The 24,539-nt window shown below is 35.9% G+C and overlaps 1 protein-coding gene across 3 annotated transcripts in view; it reads left to right on the top strand.

Annotated features, from left to right (window-relative positions):
- The window catches only part of USP34 (ubiquitin specific peptidase 34), a 246,758-nt gene extending 222,219 nt beyond the window's left edge, over nucleotides 1-24,539 (top strand). For 2 of the 3 annotated variants that reach the window (XM_053666842.1, XM_053666841.1), the window contains 13 exons: nucleotides 963-1,597; nucleotides 3,761-3,918; nucleotides 5,783-5,861; nucleotides 7,438-7,564; nucleotides 8,426-8,533; nucleotides 9,742-9,846; nucleotides 9,964-10,088; nucleotides 11,104-11,227; nucleotides 18,696-18,775; nucleotides 20,932-21,072; nucleotides 21,180-21,323; nucleotides 22,636-22,795; nucleotides 22,987-24,539. In XM_053666842.1, the coding sequence (XP_053522817.1) occupies nucleotides 963-1,597; nucleotides 3,761-3,918; nucleotides 5,783-5,861; nucleotides 7,438-7,564; nucleotides 8,426-8,533; nucleotides 9,742-9,846; nucleotides 9,964-10,088; nucleotides 11,104-11,227; nucleotides 18,696-18,775; nucleotides 20,932-21,072; nucleotides 21,180-21,323; nucleotides 22,636-22,795; nucleotides 22,987-23,594 (2,594 nt within the window). In that variant the 3' untranslated portion in view covers nucleotides 23,595-24,539. The remainder of the gene's footprint in view (nucleotides 1-962; nucleotides 1,598-3,760; nucleotides 3,919-5,782; nucleotides 5,862-7,437; nucleotides 7,565-8,425; nucleotides 8,534-9,741; nucleotides 9,847-9,963; nucleotides 10,089-11,103; nucleotides 11,228-18,695; nucleotides 18,776-20,931; nucleotides 21,073-21,179; nucleotides 21,324-22,635; nucleotides 22,796-22,986) is intronic. The other variant, XM_053666843.1, reaches the window with a different exon arrangement.

Genomic DNA, 24,539 nt, shown 5'->3' with positions numbered 1-24,539 from the left:
ATAAGGATAAATAAGAATAGTGCCTACCACTGTATATAATCTTAGGATGTTAAATAGTAAACATTGAGTAAATGTTAACAATTTTTGTTGTTATTGTTTTACTGTTGTCATCATCATCATCTTCCAAGGCTGAATATGAGCTCTACCTCTTCATCTGTGTGATCTTAGTCTTTGCTTCTCCAAAATTCCAATTTTCCACTGTAATATCACCTGCCTCCAAGATGATTGTGAAGATTAAAGGAGATAATATTTATAAAGTATTTAGCTCAATGCCTTGCTCATAGTTAACTGCTTTTACAGATAGACTCAACTAATGAGTCATTACCTCTCAGCATTATAGCCTAGGCTTAATAAGATTTGTCAGGTATGTTGAAAGAGAAAGTCTTTCTGTGTGTGCAAGGTTAGCCTAGAAGACTTTTAAAGATTTTCCAAAGCTAATGTTCTATAATTGGCAGATATATAGTCTTATATATTACAAAGGTTTTTTAGATAAACCTCATTCTACCTTTATAATGTAAATAAATTTCACTATAATCTGTAAATTATTACAAAATAATCAGCAATACTGTCTATTACAAGACAGTATTATTCCAAATACTGTCTTTTTATTAAACCATATTGTTTCCTAAGAAGAAATAAAATGATAAAATACATGGGAAAACTCTACAACTTGGGAAAGCTAAACAAAAGAGGTTTAAAGTCATTTCTGGTAATGGTATTGTTGTATCCACTTAAAAAATAACAGTGACAGAAGGAAGATAATCTGTTTTCATCATTTCTTGGGATCTTTTTGTGGGGCGAATAGTTAGAGCACAAAGATATTAAAAGAGGTGTTCGTGTCCCTTAAATTTTATTCATTTTCATTTTTAAAGGAAAGAGTGGCTTTGTGTTTAATGACTGCTCTTCAGTCTATTTTATATCTTGTAAGAATCTATCTGACAGTTTTGTTTTACATTTTATAGCTGCAGCATATCTTCTGGTGTCCCTTATACCAAGCAATTCATTCCGCCAGATGTTCCGGTCAACACGGTCTTTGCACATCCCAACCCGTGACCTTCCACTCAGTCCAGACACAACAGTAGTCCTACATCAGGTCTACAACGTGCTCCTTGGTTTGCTCTCAAGAGCCAAACTTTATGTTGATGCTGCTGTTCATGGCACTACAAAGCTAGTGCCCTATTTTAGCTTTATGACTTACTGTTTAATTTCCAAAACTGAGAAGCTGATGTTTTCCACATATTTCATGGATTTGTGGAACCTTTTCCAGCCTAAACTTTCTGAGCCAGCAATAGCTACAAATCACAATAAACAGGCTTTGCTTTCATTTTGGTACAATGTGTGTGCTGACTGTCCAGAGAATATCCGCCTTATTGTTCAGAACCCAGTGGTAACCAAGAACATTGCCTTCAATTACATCCTTGCTGACCATGATGATCAGGATGTGGTGCTTTTTAACCGTGGGATGCTGCCTGCCTACTACGGCATTCTGAGGCTCTGCTGTGAGCAGTCTCCTGCATTTACACGACAACTAGCTTCTCACCAGAACATCCAGTGGGCCTTTAAGAATCTCACACCACATGCCAGCCAATACCCTGGAGTGAGTAAAATTGATAAATCTTATATCTGTATCCTCAAATTGATTAGAAATACCTGTTTTTTTCCCTTGTGCAAAGTGATGACAAATATGGGAATACAGTCTAACTTTATTCTTTCTTAAAGATTTAATATATGTTTCCTTGAACATGTATAAAATGCTATATGGCTATAAAATTTATGAGTATATACATAGTTTTTCTTAGGTTTATATTGAAATTTTCTATGTAATGGAACCTACCTATTTCAATGTATGGTTTTGCAAATATGTCCCTAATGAAAAAAGTCAGCTTCATGGTAATTTTAGGGAAGTGAGTATTTACTATTTAGACAATATCAAGATCTATATATTATGCTAAGTTATGAGCTGAACAATGTTTTTATCTCTGTTGTAGTATTCCCTAGTATTTTTTCCTCACACTACATTCAGCTGAATGAAAGCAAATATATGCAGTCCAAATCCGATCCTTTTTTCTTTGCAGACTATTTGTAGGTTTCATATTAAATTTTCTCCCCTCCATGTAAGAGTGGGTATTTCTTTTCACTGTCATCTCTTCCTCTCTCTTGTTAATAGAAAATTAGACCAAGAGGGTATAAATCTGGAAATAGGGTTAGAAGGAGAGTGCGAACTCTTTTTAAAACTATTCTGAACCCACAGACCACAAACTGCTAATATGAGAAGTTGTTTGCTAAATAGGGGGTGGTGGGAGTGGGAAGAGCTTTTTCAAGACATTCAACAGTTCAATCAAAAGAATACAATAAAGGATATTGTAAGGATTGATATCCTTGAATTGTGTACAATTCTGTACAATTCCTGTTTTTAAAAAAAGGACTTTATTGCTCTTTAGCCATAAGATAGTGAACTGTTTAAAATTTCTCACCCTGAAAGAATAATCTACTTCCCAGTGAAGAAAGTTAGAATGCCTATAATAAAGAAAAGAAGTGTGACTGTATTAAGTACCAAGAAAAATGTTCCGAACGAAGGCTATGAGAATACAAAATGAAGAGAATGAGAGTCTAGTCTGTCTGACTTAGGAGTCAGACCAGGATTTATAATATTAAGGTTCAGTGGATTTGTTCCAATCACATTCACATGGATAATATTTAATTTAATTACTAAACATGTCCATAGTTAAATATACCTTTGAAGAGTGCTGGTGAGTGCAGATATTTCCTAATGTTGTTTCTTGCCCTTAACGTCAATGGAATGTAACAGCTTTTATTGTAGAACTTATCTGTTAGAGATTTTCATAAAAATGGTGCTTAAATCAATTTTTGGCAGGTAACATGAACTGACTATCCATCATTCAAGAAAGATAATTTTAAATGTTGGCATCAAAGGGTTTTTCTCAGAAATGGTCTTAATTGACGGGCATAAAATTTTTGTGACAAATAATGATTTCTCATTTATTAAAAAAGGGGGGGGACAAAGGATTCTTGTAGTATATTTCTGGATTCACAGTGGAAGTTAGAAAACTTAGTCTTTTTTTTTTAAATTTATTTATTTATTTTTGAATTAATTATGCCCCCCCAACCCCACCATTACCCCCCTTTAGTTTATGTCCATGTGTCTCAAGTCCTTTAGGTTCTATATTTCCCATACTATTCTTGCCCCTCCCCCATCTATTTTCTATCTACTGTCTATGCTACTTGTTTTCTGTACCTTCTCCCCCCATCTCCTCCTCCCACTCCCCTGTTGCTAATCCTCCTTGAGATCTTCATTTCTATGTTTCCACTCCTGATCTAGCTGTCCTTTTAGTTTGCTTTAGTTTTAGGTGTGGTTGTTAATAACTGTGAGTTTGTTGTCCTTTCACTATTCATGTTTCTTTAACTTCTTTTTCTTAGATAAGTCCCTTTAACATTTCATATAATAAGGGCTTGGTGATAGTTTTTAAACAGTATTAAGACTAAAAATGAACTATATTAACCTGCAGTTTTAAATTTTCCTAAAATTCCACTTTGAGATTTTCTTTCAGTGAATTACATATGATGTTTTAAATATAGAATTTGTTGCTAATTTCATAATTATTCTCAAATGCTAGTGTAATCTAGTTTATTTGTGTAATTTTAAGAACTGTCTAATGAGCATAATAGTCAGAATAAGAAGCAGACATTCTAAAATGTAGGGTTAAAAGATCACCATAATACTTATTTTCTCTTTTTTTAGGCAGTGGAAGAACTATTTAACCTGATGCAGCTATTTATAGCTCAGAGGCCAGATATGAGAGATGAAGAATTAGAAGATATTAAACAGTTTAAGAAAACAACCATAAGTTGTTATTTACGCTGCTTAGATGGACGCTCCTGCTGGACTACTTTAATAAGGTAAAAAGGTATTTTGTGGTGGTTTTTTGTTTATTTTGTTTTTCCAAGTGAGGGCAAATATAATTTAAATTATTTGTAACTGAAAGTTTACCAGTTTTATAAGGTTATCAGGAAAGCATCTGTGCATTTAGTCACCTTGAAAGAATTTATATATTGAAAGTTAAGCTACTTTTAAACAGGGTTTGTTTTTGTTTGGTTTTGGATTGTATGTGTTTTATCAGAATTGTAGAATCTTAGAATTGGAAGAAACCTTACCATACATGTATAATCTTCTACCTAAAGCTTGGCGTTCCTTTTTTTCTATGGCAGTGATTCAAATTTATGCTTGAAAAGTTCAGTTCTGGAGGCTTCCAGAAACAGCTTTCTTCATCTTTGGACAAGTCACTGTTAATATGTTTTTCATTCTGTGTAGCCTGCGTCTCTCTGTATTTTATAACTATAGGAATTAGGCAGAGTAACAAATCATGATCTTTACAGTTCTGAGCAAATTAAAATCCAGGTTAATTTCTTAAAATGCTTCTATATATTGGGTTGACCAAAAAGTCCATATGGTTTTTTCCCATAAAACAAAAGACACATTTTAATTTTTACCAGTAACTTTATTGATTTGGATATTTTGAGTATGTTGGCTTTCAACCACATGTGGTATAATGTTGACTGTTCTCAATTAATATCTCCATATGATCAGTATCAACTTCAGCTAGTCTATTGAACCGAGTCAAGCATCATCCAGCAATAAATCTCCACCATGAAACTTCGCAAACCACTTTCAACATATTCGATCAGTCACAGCACCTTCTCCATATACTGCACAAATTTTTTTCAGTGTTTCAGTTTTTACATTCTTTGAAATAATAAAGCATAATATGCTGAAAATGTGGGGGATTTTTCTCCCATCTTCATTATTAAAATGGCTACACAAAAATTTCACAATATTGCTTAATTTTTTAAAAATACATGCTGAGCCCTGGCTGGTGTAGCTCAGTGGATTAAGCACAGGTCTGCGAACTAGAGAATCGCAGTTCGATTCCCAGTCAGGGCACATGCCTGGGTTGTAGACCAGTTCCCTGCAGGCCAGTTCCCAGCAGGGGATGCACGAAAGGCAACCATACATTGATGTTTCTCTCCTTCTCTCCTTCCCCTCTAAAGATAAATAAATAAAATCTTTAAAAAAAAAAATATATATATATATATATATATGCTGATACGACTGTCACAATACAATCTAACAAAATTGTTTTGAATGAAGACAACTAAATGCTACTAGAACCATTGTACAGAAAAAAATTAGATGAACTCTTGAACAATGCAATATTATGTCTAATAACTGGAAGTGATATCCTTTATTATGCACGCATTTTTTTAAGATCTTACTTATTTTTATAGAGAGGGGAAGGGAGGGAGAAAGAGTGGGAGAGAAAAATCAATGTGTGGTTGCCTCTTATGTGCCCCCCACCTGGCCTACAACCCAGGCATGTGCCCTGACTGGGAATCAAACCAGCAACCCTTTGGTTTGCAGGACAGCACTCAGTCCACTGAGTCATGCTAGCCAGGGCTGAAAAACATTTTTTATACTGAAATTTCTAAAATATTCCTATCATACCTCTCTTCCACCATTGTGGAGTTAACTATATACTATTAAACATAACTTTTCCTTAAGTTACTTAGAGGGCTTTTTATTTAATATTGCCTTCTTTTATTGCATTTATAAGAAATAGTTGTAGTAGTCTCTTTTCTGTAGGTAGGTAGAGAGCCTAAATGACAATATCTTATACTTTAGGATTGTGGGTGTTTTTTTTAATATCAGCAAAGTGTTCTGTTCTGATTTAAAGTTCTCAAATTAGACTTCATGTTTTTTTTCCAGTGCCTTCAGAATACTATTAGAATCTGATGAAGACAGACTTCTTGTTGTATTTAATCGAGGGTTGATTCTGATGACTGAGGTAAATATTTTATTGTAGATGTATTTCATTTTAATTTTCTCACCAAGACTTCTTGTTTTGTGGCTATTTAGAGCTTATTGTAGACTTTACAGGTATCTTGATATCTTGATTTTAATTAAACAGAGCAGTAAATGCTAATCTATATTCAAAGAATAATTAGATCACAGTTTCTAGGGTGCTATTTTCTTTTTCCATAGTAATTCCATACTTTCCCCATCATTTTGTATCTAGAACAACCACTTACCTTAAAATAGCCTAGTTTTATTTATTTTGTTTGTAAGGATAGAAACAGAAGAAATTCATATGATTTAATCAAGGGCACAGTTCTCAAGAGCTCACTTGTTTGATAACATTACAGAGACTGAGATTAGCATCATGAAAGAAAGCCTGTGAGACTGTTTCAAGTGGTTAAAATCAGACATTCATTCTTCCCATAATTCTTGAACATCCACACTATGAGATGATTTTAAGGCCACAGAGGTGCATTTGTAACCTTTTGTCTGCTAATGGAGATAAAATGAGAGTACATGTGAAGGATATTGTGAGATTAAGAGGTAGGGTGGCTTTTTCAGCTAACGGTATGGTAGAATAGGAATACAGCACATTTGAAACTACTCTGTAAAATTTGGACTTGCAGTAGGTGGGAGAGCATTTAGATAAATGATTTAATAGGCACAGAGACAAGAAAATACTGGTTGTATTTGAGACGTGCCAAGTCTTTCTGTTTGGATAAAACAATATGTATATGAAGAGAAGTAGTGAGAATTTAATTCCTTCACTCATCAGATGTTTGATGTCTACTCTGTGCCAGGCTCTGTACTAGGCACTAGGGATATAGCAGTGAAGAAGAGAGACATGGGTCTTTTCTTCACAACTTATAGGTTAAATGTCACCCAAGTACATTGTTCAGATTATGTACTGCCACAGATTCTAGGCTGTGAATGTGGGACTTTAAATTCTGAATAGTATACAGTCTATGGGGGACTGATTCAAGAGGATTAGAAAAAAGATGCTTTGATGTAAAATGAAGTGGGGAAAAAAAACCTAAGGGTTTAGTTAAGTTTAATATAGTTAAAGAAAATAGACTTAATTAGCCATTATAATTAAAGAAATTCCTATGTTTTTTTAGCTTTTTACCTCTTTCAGACCTACTGTTTTGAGTGTGGCTGACAGCCATGTTACCATTTTCTATCTTCGGAAGCCCTGAAATATTAGTTAAAACAGTTACCTATTCTTCCCAATCTTCCTGTTGCTCCTGCTGCCTTATAAGTATTAGGCTTGCAGTCTTAGAACAAATAGTAACAAAAAGAAAAAAAATTTGATTAAACAAATTGTTCCTTCAGACTAAAATGTATACACAAAATATCAGAGCTCTGAAGTGTGAGGATTTATCTATATTAAAAAAGAGCTGAGAAAATTTGACTTGGATAAAAAGCGAATAGATTTGCTTTGTGTTCATATACATATGCGTAGTCTGAGTCTGAAAACATTTATCTAGAGGATGAGCACTATAGTTTTGTGGCTCAGTAAAGTAAAAATGAAAATGATGTTTTCCATTCTTCTGAATCATTTGTAGTCTTTCAACACACTGCACATGATGTATCATGAAGCCACAGCTTGCCATGTGACTGGAGACTTAGTAGAACTTCTGTCAATATTCCTTTCGGTATTGAAGTCTACACGCCCATTTCTTCAGAGAAAAGGTTTGGCCATTTCTATTTCTTCTTCTTGTTGTTAGTTCAACTATTAAAGAGCAAAATAAGGCATTTAAACTGCATGCTTCAGAGAATTCATTTTTTATCTCCAGTTTATGTACAGAAGTTTGGGCCGATGCTAGCTGATCATGAGGAAATGCTTATTATGACCTCCTGCTATAATGCTTTTGTTTATTTTCTATATGCCTACCCCCAAAAACAGTCAAGCATGTCGTAGTGTCAAGATTTAGGAGACTGGAAAACACTCCCAGCACAGTTAAAACATGAGTATTTTGTGAATACTGGAAACGTCATGGCTTAGATTAGATGATTTTTAGTTCAGGAGAAATAACTATAAAAATATCTCTTTTTGGCCCTGTAAGATGTTAACTGTGAACTTCATATAAACTTCTGGAAAATAGAATATACTCATCACTCAAATATGTGCTTCAAGAAATCTAGCAGGGTTAGCCCTGCCCAGTGTGGCTTAGTTGATGGGGTGTCATCCTGTAGATCGGTCACTGGTTTGATTCCTGATCAGGGCACATGGCTATGGTGTGGGTTTGATCCCTATTCAGAACACATGCAAGAAGCAATCAATCTATGTTTCTCTCTTGCATCAATGTTTCTCACCCTCTAGTTTACCCTCCCTTCCCCTCTCGCTAAAATCAATAAAAGAAAGGGGAGAAAAAAGAAATGTAGCAGGTTTAACAGTAACAGCCATCTTATAAGAGTGGTCACAGCTTTTACCCAAGATGTTTGTGATTAATTTTAATTTCTTATTGTTAATATTCTTTAGTTTACATAGAAAATAATTGTGAAAAGGTTTGATTTCAAATGGTCTATTTACGTATGCTTTTGTTTTTGCAGATGTTAAACAAGCATTAATCCAGTGGCAGGAGCGAATAGAATTTGCTCATAAACTGTTAACTCTTCTTAATTCCTATAGTCCTCCAGAACTTAGAAATGCTTGTATTGGTAAGTTACTTGGAAGATACACCTGTGTAAAACCCTAGTGAAAGAACATTTTTCTGGGTTTTTTGGGTTTTTGTTTTTTAGGGTGGGGGTTGGTAAGATGCAAAGTTAGTTTGTAGGGTTTAGAAAACATTTGTACTTTCTATGTGTAACTTGCATTAGCCAACTGGTCCTAAGAAAATTGAATTTTATTTCTTATCATGCCAGTAACTTACCTATGTGATCATGGGCAGGTCACTTAATATATCTGGGCCCTTTGACCTTAGGTTATCTCTAGATCTCCTGCTCTGAAATCTTCTGAACCTATGTAGGCAAGATAGAATCATGAAAATTTTACAAAGTAGAATTGACATTGTAAAGGGTTGTGGTGATTATTTCACTTTGAGTTCTTTCGCCTAAAGATACTTTGTACTAGCTGTTCATAGACTCCTAAGAATTCCATGTTTTTATTGATTGCATATTTATAATAAAATGATAATTTTTGCCTGTTAAAGGACCCCCCTCATTTTAAATTTATATTTAGATTTTTACTACCTTAGAAGGCACTTCTAAGGGGCACTTCTTAGATGACTCCTAAGAAGTCATCTTTAGGGACTTTCTCAAAATGACATGAATAATTGGCTCTCATGTATAAGCAGGCAGTCTTTGCAGGTATTGGCCTGTGGAATTATTGGACTACGTACGCTTCTCCAGCAAGAGGGGTGGGGTGCATAGTAGCAATCTCTATTGCCAGTAGCCTGTTATCATGAGCATTACACCTGTGTGATTAGAGGATGAGAATCAATCCAGCTAGCATCATGAAACATTAAAAGTAGATTAAGGATTATCCCTTAGATCTGAAGAATTTTGAACTTTAGATTTCTTCATATGTTTCTGTGGTTGATTGTATAAAGACACATAATGTGCATTAAATGTTTTCTTCATTGTAGTTCTCCATGGTGCTTCTCTTGGATAAATAATATACAAATAAAAAGTTTTAAATTTTAGTTTCTAAATAATGACCTCATTGTGGTTGGTAACTCTGCTGATTCAGATTTCATTGAGCATCAGACACAATTTCTCCCGGTGTTAGGAGCTAAAACAGTTTTAGACTCATTAAAAGTTTCCAGCTGCCACACTGCAGCTAGTCACTCAAAAGGATCTGTGAGTTTGACAATAATAGGTAGACATACTCCAGTTTTTTAATACCCAAATTGTGTTTTTATTTTCAGATGTCCTCAAGGAACTTGTGCTTTTAAGTCCCCATGACTTTCTTCATACTCTGGTTCCATTTCTACAGCACAACCATTGTACTTACCATCACAGTAATATACCAAGTATGTATTCATCTAGCCCAGTACTTGAATATGGTTGGCATTTAATCTTTCTGCACACTGAAACTTGGAGATTTATACTTTTCCATTTATTCTTATTGTACACTTTTAATGTCTTAGTGTCTCTTGGACCTTATTTCCCTTGTCGCGAAAATATCAAGCTAATAGGAGGGAAAAGCAATATTCGGCCTCCGCGCCCTGAACTCAATATGTGCCTCTTGCCCACAATGGTGGAAACCAGTAAGGTATGTTGGGATGCCAGGAAAACCATGTTTCTGTAGTGCACAGTAATTTGAAATTTCCCCTCTGGCAGTAATAAGTATATTAGATTTAAATATGACCATTTTTGATCATTTTGTGGATCCTAAAAAGATTAGACTCATTTGGACTTTTTGGTGCTCTGAAATGTTGGTTTAATGTTTGAAAAATCAGCAGTAAGCACAAGTAGTAAGTTTTTTCCCTCAAAAAAAAAAATACCCTAATAGTAAACCTTATTAGTATTTGTTACTAGGCTAAATTATAACTGGGTCATACATCTAAACCTGAAAAGTCAAGTTAGGTACTTACTATTGTTTAAATTTGTCCATATAATCAATGACTTCTTTTACTGCCCTTTAATTATAGTCCTTTGACCTAAGCTTTATGTCACAATTGATAGATTTATCATCATTTGGAGTCTGATTTTTGTCCTCTGATGCTTATTCTAAAATAATACTAATTCTAAATTATAGAGAAAGGGTACAGAATAATTTATTTTAGTTTCAACATTTTTAAAACAATTTTCCCCCCTTTATCTTTCTTTACCCCCACTTCATTCACACTCTCCCTTGCCCACTATCTTTGTATCTTAAATATACTTAAGTTCTTAGAAGATAAACTATTAAAATAATTAACCCTGTAGTAACCATTACAGAAATAATTTGGAATCTATTTCAAAAGTTAGATTTAATTTATTTATTTTTATTATATGTCTGTATAGCTAAATAAAGTGTCACATTTTAAACTCTTACAGTAATTTTTTTATTAAAGTATATAGACATAATGGGTAATTTTAATTGACAGCATTTGCACACTGAAAATAAACTTGTGACAATTAAGATTTTAATAACATTACTAGAAACTTGGAAATTAAAACTAGGTTCTTATAGAATTTAAATATTTAATCAGCATTTTAGTTAAATTTATTACATTTACACAAAATATGCTCTTTAATTTATTATACAATTAAAGTGCAACCATTTTATCATCTTTAACCTTCAGGGCAAAGATGACGTTTATGATCGTATGCTGCTAGACTACTTCTTTTCTTATCATCAATTCATCCATCTATTATGCCGAGTTGCAATCAACTGTGAAAAATTTACTGAAACATTAGTTAAGCTGAGTAAGTATAAAAGATGAGCAGTAAATTCCACTGAATTATTTTAAGCCCCTAGTCATTTAGGAAGGGGAGAAAAAAATGAGACAATCCTTTTTTATTTTTTAAAGTGAATGTTTAAAAATATTAATCTTGGGAACATTTTTATTTTTATTAAGAAAACACCAACTTACTGGTTTCCATTGAATAAGTTCTGCCCAGAGTTTCAGCTGGCCTATAAGAGAGTGTGGAGTAGGGCTGATCAGTTTTTGTACCTAGAAGCCCAAGTCCTCCTCCATCTGCTCAGAAGAATTTAAAAACAAAAAAAAAAAACCCAGAAACTGCTCTGATTAGGGAGACAGGCTTAGATGGACTTCCCCACCCCTGATCTTGAGGTTGAGATCTATAGTGCCAGCTGTGCTTTGGATCTGGTAACACCAAGAGCAAGCTGAGTAGGCTTGCTAGGGTGAAGCAGAGGTGCATATATGAGTAAATTAGGAGGTAAGTGTTTTAAAATAGAGAGGTGAGTAAGTAGGGAAATTTGCAAAGGAATATGTGAGAAGTAGAAAACAAAACCATCAGTAAATTATGAATGGGGAAGAAAACTCAAAATAGTTAATAAGTAATATGGTCTCTCCAAGCATGTACATGAGAGCTGTTAGAGAATGCTCCCTTTGAATGACTTTTTGTTTAGATGATAAGTTGTTGGAAGACATGTAGCCCCCCCCCCCCAGATGTACCCTATCTTAGGACCTCCAGAGTTCCCAGGCTCTGTGTGTCTTAACTTCTGTAGGGATGGTCCAAGATCCTCTCCAGTGTTCTGTAGTTTTATTTCAGACCATGGGAAATAAAATACTCATGGAATTAACACCCAGGTGAAGAAGTAGGATATTACCACACCCTCTAGGAATCCCCTTGTTCTCCTTCTCAATCACCTCTTCCTTCCTGTGCAAAAGGTTTTGATCCATTATAGGTAGGGCAAAAGATGTGAACATACCTTAGGTTTCATTATCCAAGAAGAAGAAAGTGGTAATAGCTCTCAGGGATAATTCCTCTTCAGAAAAACCATCTGATTGGTAAGTGATTAGAGCATCTCAGATTTGAAAGGTTGTTCCTTCCACCTGTTACCATTAGCTGGAGATACACACACACACCACTGAAGTGCCAACATAGGTGGTGGGAGGGGTGAGGGTATGCTCAGATTGACCATTTAATGATTGCATGGTTGGGTTGTGGCACTTGGTAAAAAGCTAAAACCTAGCAGTGGCCAGATGTGAGAGAATAACCAGGAGTTCTAGTAATTCAGCCTTGCTTCCAAATAAGGAGGTGCACTAATAAAAAGATGTTTATCTTAAGAAAAGTTCTTGGTAATTGTGTTCATATGATTTACACCAAAAATTATGTGAGGAGCTATTTTAGCTACTTGAACAGTTCTGACCAAATACGAATGTTCAGCCCTGTTTGGAACTGTCTTCCTTATCAATACAAATACAGTTTCAGGGAAGTTAAACATGGAGGGAAGAAGGAGGACTGAGAAAAAGAGCAACACACTTAACCATCCACGTATGCTACATCAGCTCTCATAACATTTTATGCTCTCATCACTCTTATAACCGTGAAGCACTGTTGATGCTGCCTCCTGGTGGTGAGCTCTCTAGATGCACACTCTTCTCTAGAACTTTCTGCGAGGATAGAAACATTCTCCAACTGTGTCGTCATCTGTAATATGATAGCCACTAGCCATGTGTGAGTGTTGAGAACTTGCAGTGTGACTAAGGAACTGAAGTTTTATTTTAATTAATTTTACTTAAATTTAAAGAGCCAGATGTGGCTAGTGGCTCCTATATTGAATAGCACAGCTCTAGATAGAGACCAAAACCTTCACAAATTGAGCAGGACAAAAATTTTTCATAGATATATCTTAGTTAATGCATAAAAATGGATACAAAATAAGCTAAAGACCTAAAAACATTGTTTTCCTTATGTTTTTTATAAGTGGAAAACTTAAGTCTCAGTATTTTGAAGTTAACTCCTTCCAGCTAAAGTGTTTATTTCCAGGCAGAGACCTCTAGGAAAGGGCTTGAGCCAAGAGCAAAGCCCTCATTAATGACTGTAATGGGAAGCAGAGAGTTTTAATTTATATAATTTCTTGAGAAGATTATATTTGGCAACAAGGAGAGGAAAGGGTAAGTTTAAATTGGTTATGTTCTTAATTATTTAAGTCTTGAGGTTAGATGGTCCAAGGGCCAGAATATTGTGACTGACTGTAGATGGGATTGTCTCAAGACTGACACCGAATTGTGAGCCATTTCCAGTTTTGAAGAAAAGTCTTTGTAGGAATTCTTATATGGAATTCTTATAGGAATTCTTATATGGTAACTGAGTAGATTTTAAGTCATTAGGGGATAGAAAGGAATAATGTAATAATCCTAGATTAGAATTACAGGGGATACAGTAGCAAGTACTAAACAGTAAACAAAGGGAGGGTGGAAGTACTTTTCAAGTGAGGACATCAGGTGTGGAGTTAGGGGAGTCAGAAGTGGGAGGAGAATTCAGGGAGGGTGGACAAAACTGACTGCCATGTGAAATAACAGTGTCTGAAACCACAGTGTTTTGATACTTTAAAATAGCAGAGTTTAGCTAGAAAAGTTCTGAAAAAGGATAGGAAGAATGGCACTATTGATTTCTAAAATATTTAATAAAGGGATAGTCATTTTTTTGTTTTATTTTAAATATATATGAAGTTCACAGTTCAAACAATATTAAAAAGATACGTATCATCATATCCCAGACCTGCCCCTACCACTTTTACTCACTGTTTATCCTTTTATTTTTTATGCATAAAAACAATAAATACACATTTATTTTCATCCATTTCTTATGTAAAAGTAAACTATAGTGATTAAAAAGATATGATGCAGATACAGAAATACATAGAACAGTGGAAAAAGAGCCCCCAATAAGTGTAAGGATATAAAAGGACATGGCAGATCAGTGGTGAATGGGTGGTGTGGAGGTAATCGGTTAGCTGTCTGGGGAGGAAGGGGAGAGCCTTTAATATCTGCTTCATTCCTTAGACTAAAATAAATTCCAGGAGGATTACTAATTTAACTGTGGAAAGCAAAATAATGGAAATAGAGGAAAAACATAGGATTATGTGGATATCACCTTGAGATTTGAAAGACCATATTAAGCAGGAAACAAAACCCAGAAATTGAAAATTTTGTCTATATAAAAATTGAAAATATATTTAAAAATGCCATAATTTGAATGAAAACACAAACAACTAATGGGAAAAATATTTGCATTATTAACAGATAAATGGCTAGTATTGCCAAATAACAGAGTTTTTAGGATTCAGTACAATGGAAAATAATATAAAATAAGCAAAGATGGCGAACAGTCAGCACTCATGTGCACACATACACAGAGAGTACATGTTTGGTAACCATACAAGAAATTGCCCAACCTTCCTGAATAAAGCAAGTATGTAACAATTTTTTTCAACTGTGTGTCAAAGTTTAGGTAATATGAATGATTGGGGAAAGGAGGTCTTATACTATAATGAGTCAGTTTGGGGAGGCAGTTTGGCATTGATATACTTAGATTGTTCATACCCTTCCATCCAGCATTACTAGAAGTCTGCCCTCTCTGCTCAAAGCATGTATAATAATATATATAGGGTGTTTTATGTCCACTTGGTTTGGATTAGGTAAAAATTGGAAACAACCCAGTGCCTGTTAATGGAAGCTTAGTTAAGTAAACCAAAGTTTATCTAGCCATTAAGATATAAAGACAGGACTGTGGATTGCATGAAAAAAATTGGAAAAGACAATATGACTACATTTTTTAAAGGGACAAAATCACTCAGTATATGGAAAAATTATAGAGGATTAAACTCTAATTGTATAAAATAAAATTATGGGGTGTCTTTATTTTCTAGATCATTATTTGTAATGATCATGCATTGGTTTTCTATTAAGTCATTTTCATAGACAAAACTAGAATCTCTCACCAGTACTATTTAATACTGTTTTAGAGAGCTTGCATTAATAACTAAAGTAAAAAGAAATCGATCTTTTAAAAATATTTTTTTTCTTGCAAGTAACATTATGATGTACTTAGAAAATCTACAATCTTCAAATCTCTAGAATTAAAAAAATTCATATAGTTGGTAAAAGTTAACATAATAAAATTTCAAATTATAAAAACTATAGCCCTGATTCATGCGTTACCTTTTTGTAATGTCAGGGTGGGACTGATTGGAGAAACAACTAGTTAGCTGTTTCCGGAAGGGTTTCTTAAGATGAATATACTTCAGAGCAGGACCAGTCATTTAGTGTAGATAAGAAGCCAGCTGTTATTAGTCCATCAAAGACAAATCCCTTTACCCTAGACTAATACATGGTAATTATATTTAATAGACATATTTATAATTCTACCTGTTATACCAATTTGCTAATTTACATAGAGAAAGAAATAGCACAAGTGTGTGAATATTCTATGGTAGGACCAGCAGATTTTTTTTTTCTAGTAACCTATATGGGAAGCTAAATAGACAACAGTAGGTTACTTAGTAGGTATGCTATCAGAACAAGAGGGATTAGAGGCATCAAGTATGTGATAGTTGTGGGCTAAGATGATGATTCAATCTCACACTGGAGCCTTAGTTGTGGCCTTTGATCCATAGGCTAAAGCTGTCACTTCCTGTGGATAATGATTGAATATGATAAATGCTCCTGAAGAAAACTAGACAGAGACTCATAGCTCAATTCAGATGGGAGAAACCCTAGCTAGTTACTACACATATGAAATATTTTATCCTCTTGGCAGCTATCTGAACTACAGTTTCACCTACAAAAGCAGTTTTTAAAAGATTTTTTTCTTTTAATAATATATCCAGCAGCTTCTGTAGTATAAGATGTTACTTATGAGGGAAAGATAGATACATTTGCAGCAATTTTTTATTGTTGTATATTAGGTCCTTCATGAGTGGGGAAGAAGAAAGATAAGTGGTACAGAAGCCAGTAGGTTTTAGGCCTGCCCATCCCATTTCACTGATAGAAGGCTTGGATATGTCCCTGAGGACTCTGGTGATTGCATCTCCCTGTGCTTTCCGCCCAGTGAGACTCCCAGAAGGTATTGGAGCAGGAGTGTGTGGAGTAGGATGGTATTGACCTCAACCCTGAGTCACAGAGCCAAGATGTACCTGATCCTCAGTGTTCTGTGAAAATGCTAGAAAGAAATGGAAACTGTTGCTCTGAAGGGATGGCCTTCCTTCCAAAGGAGGTGCTGCTCAGAGGGAATAGGTAGGACTATGAAAGAGGTGTCTTTAGCTCACTGTAGGTGTGTTTACCAGAGTGTGGTATAACATATGGTCCGGGAAAAATAATTTTTATATTAATAAGTATGTATGGATCTTACTGTATTACAAAAGTACATAACTATTACATTGAACTGATGGTTTAGAGTCGGTTAAATCTGAGGTAGACACAAGTGTATAGTTCACTGGCTTTTGGGATGAACCTGAGCAGGTTACATAATCCATCTGAGCATAATTTCCTCATCCAAAAAGGGGGGCAAAAATGAGGATCATACTTCCCAAATTAACGAGAAAAGTAACTGGTTATCTGACATACCTAGCACAGTAGATACAGTAGATACTTGTTTATTTTCTTCTTCACTTACAAAGATAACTTGTATCAGAATATCACTTGAGAATGATCTAGATTATAGAAAACCTCCGTGGGATTTTTTGTTTATTGTGGTAATGCTGGCTTTTTGGTAGTTACAGAAAATAGAAATAAAAATTGTTTCACTTTGAGGAATATTTGCAGAAAAAAGAATAAAGACCAGAGAAACATAAATCAAGTTACACAGTTTGCTTTCCATATGAGGGCAGCCAAACTTGGTTCAGGGATTGGCAAACTTCCTGAAAGGGTTGGCTATTAAATATTTCAGATTTTCAGTCCATATATGGTCTCTGTCACATATTCTTTGTTTGGCTGTTTTTGTTTTGTTTTTTAACAATTCTTTAAACGTTTATGTTAGCTCACATGGCCATACAAAAACAGGCTGTCGGCCAGTTTGCTAGCCCCGTTCTACTTCTGTGGGTAATTATGCAGTTACCAACAGTTTCGAGGACACTCTATTGTTTCTTTATGTATATTGGGGGAAGGAGAAAGAGGATGAAGCTAACTTGGATCTTTTCAAAGGGATTAATCTGGACAGGAAAACAGATAGGCTTACCCACAAAAGAGAGTCTAGGCATATACTTGGATGGCTAAACTGGGTGACTGATCTGACTTCCATCTTAAAATTCCCTCAAATCCTTGGACTAATCATACGTTGGCAAACAGGAGCCTGAATGCTGCTTGTTTTTGTATAACCAGTGAGCTACCTGCAAGCTTTTACTTTTTAGGTAAACTCCAAATATTGTATAACACATGAAAACCACATGAGATTTAAATTTCACTATTCTTAAAGTTTTATTGAAAGACAGCTACCCCCACTCACATTCATTTAGTGTGGTCTTTGACTGCTTTCACACTTCCTCAGCAGAGTTGAGTAGTTGTAACAGATCAAAAGGCCACCAGTACTAAAACATTTACTGTTTGAACCCTTTACAGAAAAGTTTGTTGACTACAGGTCTGATTTTTCATAATTTCTTTTAATGGACGGGATAGCTTTTATTGTGTTTCTCCTTCTCCACGGTTATACTTTCCCCCGGGGGGTGGGAATGTGGAGGATGGGAAATTGACTTATGACTGTAGTATTACAGTTTCTGTGCTTTGAGAGGTAGGAGGGCAGCAGGTAGGGGAACAAATTTCTTAAAAACGTACTTGACATCTGGAACAGTGAAAAAGAGGAAAGTTTAAAACAATACAGATTCCAGATAGGACGCTGATATACAACTAAGTGTGCTCTACCCAAAAGATCCTGAGGAAAGGGCTAGAAGCTGTTAGACTCAGAGCAGTGTTGACGTAAATCTACCATGAAGATAATTCTCCCCTCTTTAAAAGATACGATAGAAGGGGAAATAACATGTTCTCTAATTCTCCATATGAAAGCGCATGCATGCGCACACTCTCCTCCAACATCCCTCCACCACACACATACACACCTTGCAGTCTAGCTCTTGCATGATGAAAAATCTCTTAATCAAAGAAAGCTTTGGAACCAGTTGGCAGTAACCTTTATGAAATTGTTCCAAATAAAGTTCCAGCACTCAAAAAGCATAATTTGTTTTAAGTTGCCTCAGATCCTTCTGGGAATGAGGTGTAGGATATAAATAAATGCAAAGTATACTGCATTCTAAATTATTTAACTGGTTAAAACATTGGAATGAATTCTTCCCTTTCAGTATTTTACATATTTCTAACGTATGTAGAAAATATGCATAGTTACAACTAGAAATAGCTATTATATTGTACCTACAGTGTAATACCTCAGTAGTGTAATATATAACCTATTCTGATTTCTTTTCAAATATTAGGTATCCTAGTTGCCTATGAAGGTTTGCCACTTCATCTTGCACTGTTCCCCAAACTTTGGACTGAGCTATGCCAGACTCAGGTAAAGAAAATGAGTTTTAGATGACTTAGTCTTTAATCTCATCTGACTCATGTGGTCAGTAATTTTAGGAACAATTGGTTGAAAATCAGCTGGATACTGGGGATATTTTAGAATTTTGGTAGGTAAAATATGATTGATGGAAATTGCTGTTAAGCATTGGGCATCTAGTTGCCCTTTCAAGTCTTTTACTTTGGCAGATTTGTATCACAGTACGTTTCAAATAAGCTGTTCGTAATTGAATTCCTCATTTATACTTCAGTATTGACAGTTGTAAAAATCCAGGATGGAGATCTTAGGGGAAGAAGACATAGGCTACATCTTGCTCCCCCTGTCCTTCCCCCATCTGTCTCTTACTTCCCTCCACCATTCCAAAAGCTGTAGCAGAAACTATTTCAGCAGTCATTTTGCCTCTTGTTTATCTGTTGCCTCAGGGTAGTTTTTCAAGTCTGATGCACTTGTTCTCAACAGTTTTAAGAACAGGAAACACTGTACCCCTATCTACCTTAGGTATCTAAGAGCCAACCCCTTTAAAATAAAGCGAGCACCCAAATAATGCTTGTTAAGTTGTGGAGGGAGAATGGCAGAGAGAGGGGAGAAACTAGATTGGTCCTAAGGTTGGGCTCATTCCTTAGATCAGATATAAAGGATCCCCATTCTTTTAGACCCTGAGAAAACTATTGTTTTCCTGCCTGATTGCATCTGCTCATTTCCAAAGAGATGAGTTTACTAATCTTCCTTAGCCGTAGACCTTTACCCACATTGTAGTATCTGACTGACTCTGAGGCTGGTCCAGCCTCCTGCCCAGGCATTAGTGATCTGTGTATTATCCTAGTGGATGTGTCACTTGGTACTGTTGTTTCTGTCTCCTTGTCCCACACTGTGAGCTTCCCAAATGTAGAGACTTTATCTGAGTCATCTGTTTCCTGAAGAAATGTCGTTTTCTGTAGTAGGAATCTTTGAAAGGCTAGATACATTGATCACATGACTTAATATTTAGTAGACATTTAGAATATGACTTGCTGGTTGATTTTTGAGCTTAGTGGCCTATTCAGTAAATTGAAACAGATCTCTGCTTTCCCGCTCTCTGTTGCTGATCTTTTCTTCTTGATTTGGGTGGTTGCTTTATTTTAGAGGGCGAGGAGTATTCCTGTACACTGCCACCACTCACTGCTTCCTGATGGCTCTGCACTCTTCTACTCCCTTTATTTAGCTTTTCCCCACAGAATTCACCATCCACTCCGCCAACTTCCCTTAAAACAAAACCATACCGACCCAACTAAGGTTTCCAAAGCCCCTGCCAGGCATTCTGTGCAAGAAACATAGGCAATAGGCAGAGTAGAATAAAGCATATTTTCCTGATACCAACAGTCTGAAGACTTGGGCCCTGGTCCTACTCAACTGCTAATTTCTTGGGTGATCTTGAGCATTTTACTTACACAGTTGCTTACTGTAATAAAACATTTAAGTACATAACATACATATTATCTAAATGTCCTAATTTTCAAATAGTCTGTTTTGTCTTGCATGTAAATGAGCTGTTATTAAAGCTCATATAAGTAATCTAGGGAACATCTATTTAAAGACATACTACTTGTGTTTAAGAGCCATGACCATTTGAAAACAGGAAAACCAAATTTTAGTAAAATTTCAACATATTGGACCCACTAATTCTCTGTGTGAGACAGTTAGGAAGTTTGCTGTTTACCTTTGCACTATTATGAGGGGAAAAGATTTTAACAAATTACTGCTAATGAGATCATACAGTAAAAGTTGTAACTCAATTTAGAGAATTCTTAAAAATTTATCTACATGTGCCTTGGTTACCTATTAATCCATTAATTAGTTCCCTAAAAACATTGTTTGTCCAGTATCTTAATTGTAGATACTAAAGATGCATTTTTAAAGAGAAAATGATTATTCAGTTTTGCCATTTAGACCTTTTCTAAGTCTCCCCCTGTAACACTCACTCATGCAGTCCCAGTTATTATTTTATTGATTGGGGTGATGGTTTCTGTGACTGGAAAGTTCAGTAGACTGAGATAAAAGTAGCTTTTCTGATAGGACTTACAGACTCCAGAGGTATATCGTAAGCAGTGTGTTTAAGGTTTTCAGCGATTTTGGTGCTTACTCACCAGAACTACTTCTCCCCACTTTAGTCTGCTCTGTCAAAAAACTGCATCAAGCTTTTGTGTGAAGATCCTGTTTTTGCAGAATATATTAAATGTATCCTAATGGATGAAAGAACTTTCCTAAACAACAACATTGTCTACACATTCATGACTCATTTTCTTCTAAAGGTATGTTGTTCTTTGAAAACTCAGTATATTACCTCCAGTTAGTTAATGGTTGTGTTTTCATTGTGTTAGTCTTGTGGAGATTTTTTTTCTTTATCTCTTTTTTTCAGGTTCAGGGTCAAGTGTTTTCTGAAGCAAACTGTGCCAATTTGATCAGCACCCTTATTACAAACTTGATAAATCAGTATCAGAACCTGCAATCTGATTTTACCAATCGAATTGAAATGTCCAAAGCAAGTGCTTCATTAAACGGGGTAAGAACTATGGAAGGGAGTAGTCATATACTTCAGACTTCCCTTGAACTAACTCTAAATTGGGTTTAGTATGATTTTATTTCATAGTTTTAACTTACTGTTCAAACTGTAAAAGTCAAATATGATGAAGAAACTAATCAGATTTTTTTAAATGTACTCACATTATACTGTTTTCTCTTCAGATCGTATAAATCTTTCACCATTGAAAAATTTGCTCACTATGCCTTTTGTGTATATAGCACACACTTTCTATTGAGTTAGAAGCCATGAGCTAATGTCATTAATGGCAGTAGGACCATTAAAAGACATTTCCTTTATCTCTATTTGTTTACCTTTTTCAAAACAATTACTTGTGATGTTATTGCCTATAGTTCATGAATAACTAAACAATCAGATTAATGATCTATCATAAAGCCAGTTAAAACTGGGGAATTAGTAAGTTGCCCTGTATGGACCCCTAGGATAGCCATACCATAGAGCAGTGGGACCTGGAGATGTGTGCTGGCATGTGTGCAGCAGCAGCCTTACGGTACAACGAGGCTCAGGTGCCAGCACAGATTACAGAGAGGAGTGGGGAAGGCCTCTTTTCCCCAGCTACCCAAAATTAGCATATTTAAGAAACTGATTTCTAGATTAATAAGGCCTAAATTTCTTATGTGTTATTAAGGGTTTGTTTTCTAAGTTCCTACATGAATTCTATTGATTCTCCCCACTCTCATTCCCATTTTCAGAAAACACTATTTGAGTCTTCAGTCTGACTTATTTTAATGGTGTGGTACATAAAATAATGGTATTAGTGACTTAGAACCAGTTAAGATACAGTATAACATTGGCTTTCTAGTCTCAGCATTCTTGTAAAAAGCCAGAGAAACCCTGGCCAGGTAGCTTAGTTGGTTAGTGCTGTCCCCATACACCAGGTTTGTGGGTTCAATACCCAGTCAGAGCACATATAAGCAAACAATGAATGCATAAATAAGTGAAACAAGTTGATGTTTTTCTCTCTCAAAACACACAAATCATTAAGGCCTGGCTGGGTGGTTTAGTTGGTTGGAGTGTTGTCCTGTACACCAAAAGGTTGCTGGTTTGATACTAGTCAGGGCACATACTTAGGTTACAGGTTCTATCCCCAGTTGGGCACGCACAGGAGGCAATTAATCAATGTTTCTCTCTCCCTCCCACCCCACCTCCTGTTTCTCTCTAAAATCAATAAACATATCCCCAAGTGAGGACTTAAATATGTGCATTGAACTGTAAACAAAGTGTGTCAGATGTGGCTACAGAATTTGAAATGTTCACATGTGGGTTTTTGCAGGACCTAAGGGCACTTGCTTTGCTCTTGTCGGTACATACTCCCAAACAATTAAACCCAGCTCTCATTCCAACTCTGCAAGAGCTTTTGAGTAAATGCAGGACTTGTCTGCAGCAGAGAAATTCACTCCAAGAGCAAGAAGCCAAAGAAAGAAAAACTAAAGGTTAGCTTTATGGGCCCCTATTACCTTCAGGGTGGGAGAAGGGAATGCATTTGGTATAACTGTACAGTAGGCTTTGTGTTCACTTGGGCCTCTGAAATATAATAAATGCTAAAGGAGAAATTTTCCATAAAAACTATCCCTCAGTGTGAGCTTAGTGACTCCTTTCACAGAAGTGTTTGATGTCTTCACAGACGATGAAGGGGCGACTCCTGTGAAAAGAAGGCGAGTAAGCAGTGACGAGGAGCACACTGTAGACAGCTGCATCAGCGACATGAAGACAGAAACCAGGGAGGTCCTCACCCCGACTAGCACTTCAGACAATGAGACGAGAGACTCCTCAATTATTGATCCAGGAACTGAGCAAGATCTTCCTTCCCCTGAAAATAGTTCTGTTAAAGAATACCGAATGGAAGTTCCATCTTCGTTTTCAGAAGACATGTCAAATATCAGGTCACAGCATGCAGAAGAACAGTCCAGCAGCAGTAGATTTGAAGATTGTAAAGAATTTAAAGACCTCCACTGTTCCAAGGATTCTAACTTAGCTGAGGAAGAATCCGAGTTCCCTTCTACTTCTATCTCTGCCGTTCTGTCTGATTTAGCTGACTTGAGAAGCTGTGATGGTCAAGCTTTGCCCTCCCAGGACCCTGAGGCTGCTGTATCCCTCAGTTGTGGCCATTCCAGAGGACTCTTCAGTCACATGCAGCAGCATGACATTTTAGATACGCTGTGTAGAACCATCGAGTCCACGATCCACGTGGTCACAAGGATATCTGGCAAAGGAAACCAGGCTGCTTCTTGACATGAGGTGTCGCATGTCTACTTTTAAGGCTGACCCCGCCCCCCAATGCTGTTTGTATAAGTTTTGCTTATTTCTGTTTTTGTGCTTCAGTTTGTCCAGTGCTCTCTGCTTGAATGGCAAGATAGATTTATAGGCTTAATTCTTGGTCAGGCAGAACTCCAGATGAAAAAAATTTGCATCTTCAGTATACTTTCTAAAGGGCAATCAGATAATGGATATGTTTTATGTAATTAAGAGTTCACTGTAGTGGCTTTCCTTTACTATGGCTGTCTGGGAGGAACAGGGTACCCTGGCCCTGTACAATGTAATTTAAACTTACAGCATTTTTACTGTGTATAATATGGTGTCCTCTGTGCCAGTTTTGTACCTTATAATAGAGGCAGATTGCCTCCAATCGCTGTGGTTCTTATTATCAAAATTAAGTTTACTTGTATACGGAACAACCACAAGAAATTTGATTCTGTAAAGAATCCTCTTTAGCTGTGGCCTGGCAGTATATAAATGGTGCTTTATTTAACAGAATACCTGTGGAGGAAATAAAGCACACTTGATGTAAAAATAATTGTTTTATTTTTATTGACATGACTGATTGCTATTCTGTGCACTTAATTAAACTGATTGTGATGACTTTTCATTTGTTTACATATGTTGCTTCAGTCTTCACAGATGAAAGTAATGAGAAAACTGTGAATGGGGGAAGCACTTACCCATTATAGTCTATTTCATTAGAAGTGTTAGTAGCAGTCCAACGCATAACTTACCCCCATAAGACTTTTCAGTCCTCTCCACCATGAAATACTTAACTGCTGCAGGGAGAAGTGTTAACAATACAACCAACTTGTCATCATTTCAACATGCTTCTGAGTGCAACATGCCACTGTTTCACTACCTAAGAGCTACCCACCTTACAAACAAACCCTGAAGTAAATAAAGGAATGATATCAA

This window comes from Artibeus jamaicensis, unplaced genomic scaffold (genome assembly GCF_021234435.1).
Source record: "Artibeus jamaicensis isolate MK-2021 breed Jamaican fruit bat unplaced genomic scaffold, CSHL_Jam_final contig_465, whole genome shotgun sequence".
Taxonomy (NCBI): Eukaryota; Metazoa; Chordata; class Mammalia; order Chiroptera; family Phyllostomidae; genus Artibeus; species Artibeus jamaicensis.
Note: the sequence above shows the minus strand (reverse complement) of the source record. Positions and strands in the feature narration are given on the sequence as shown.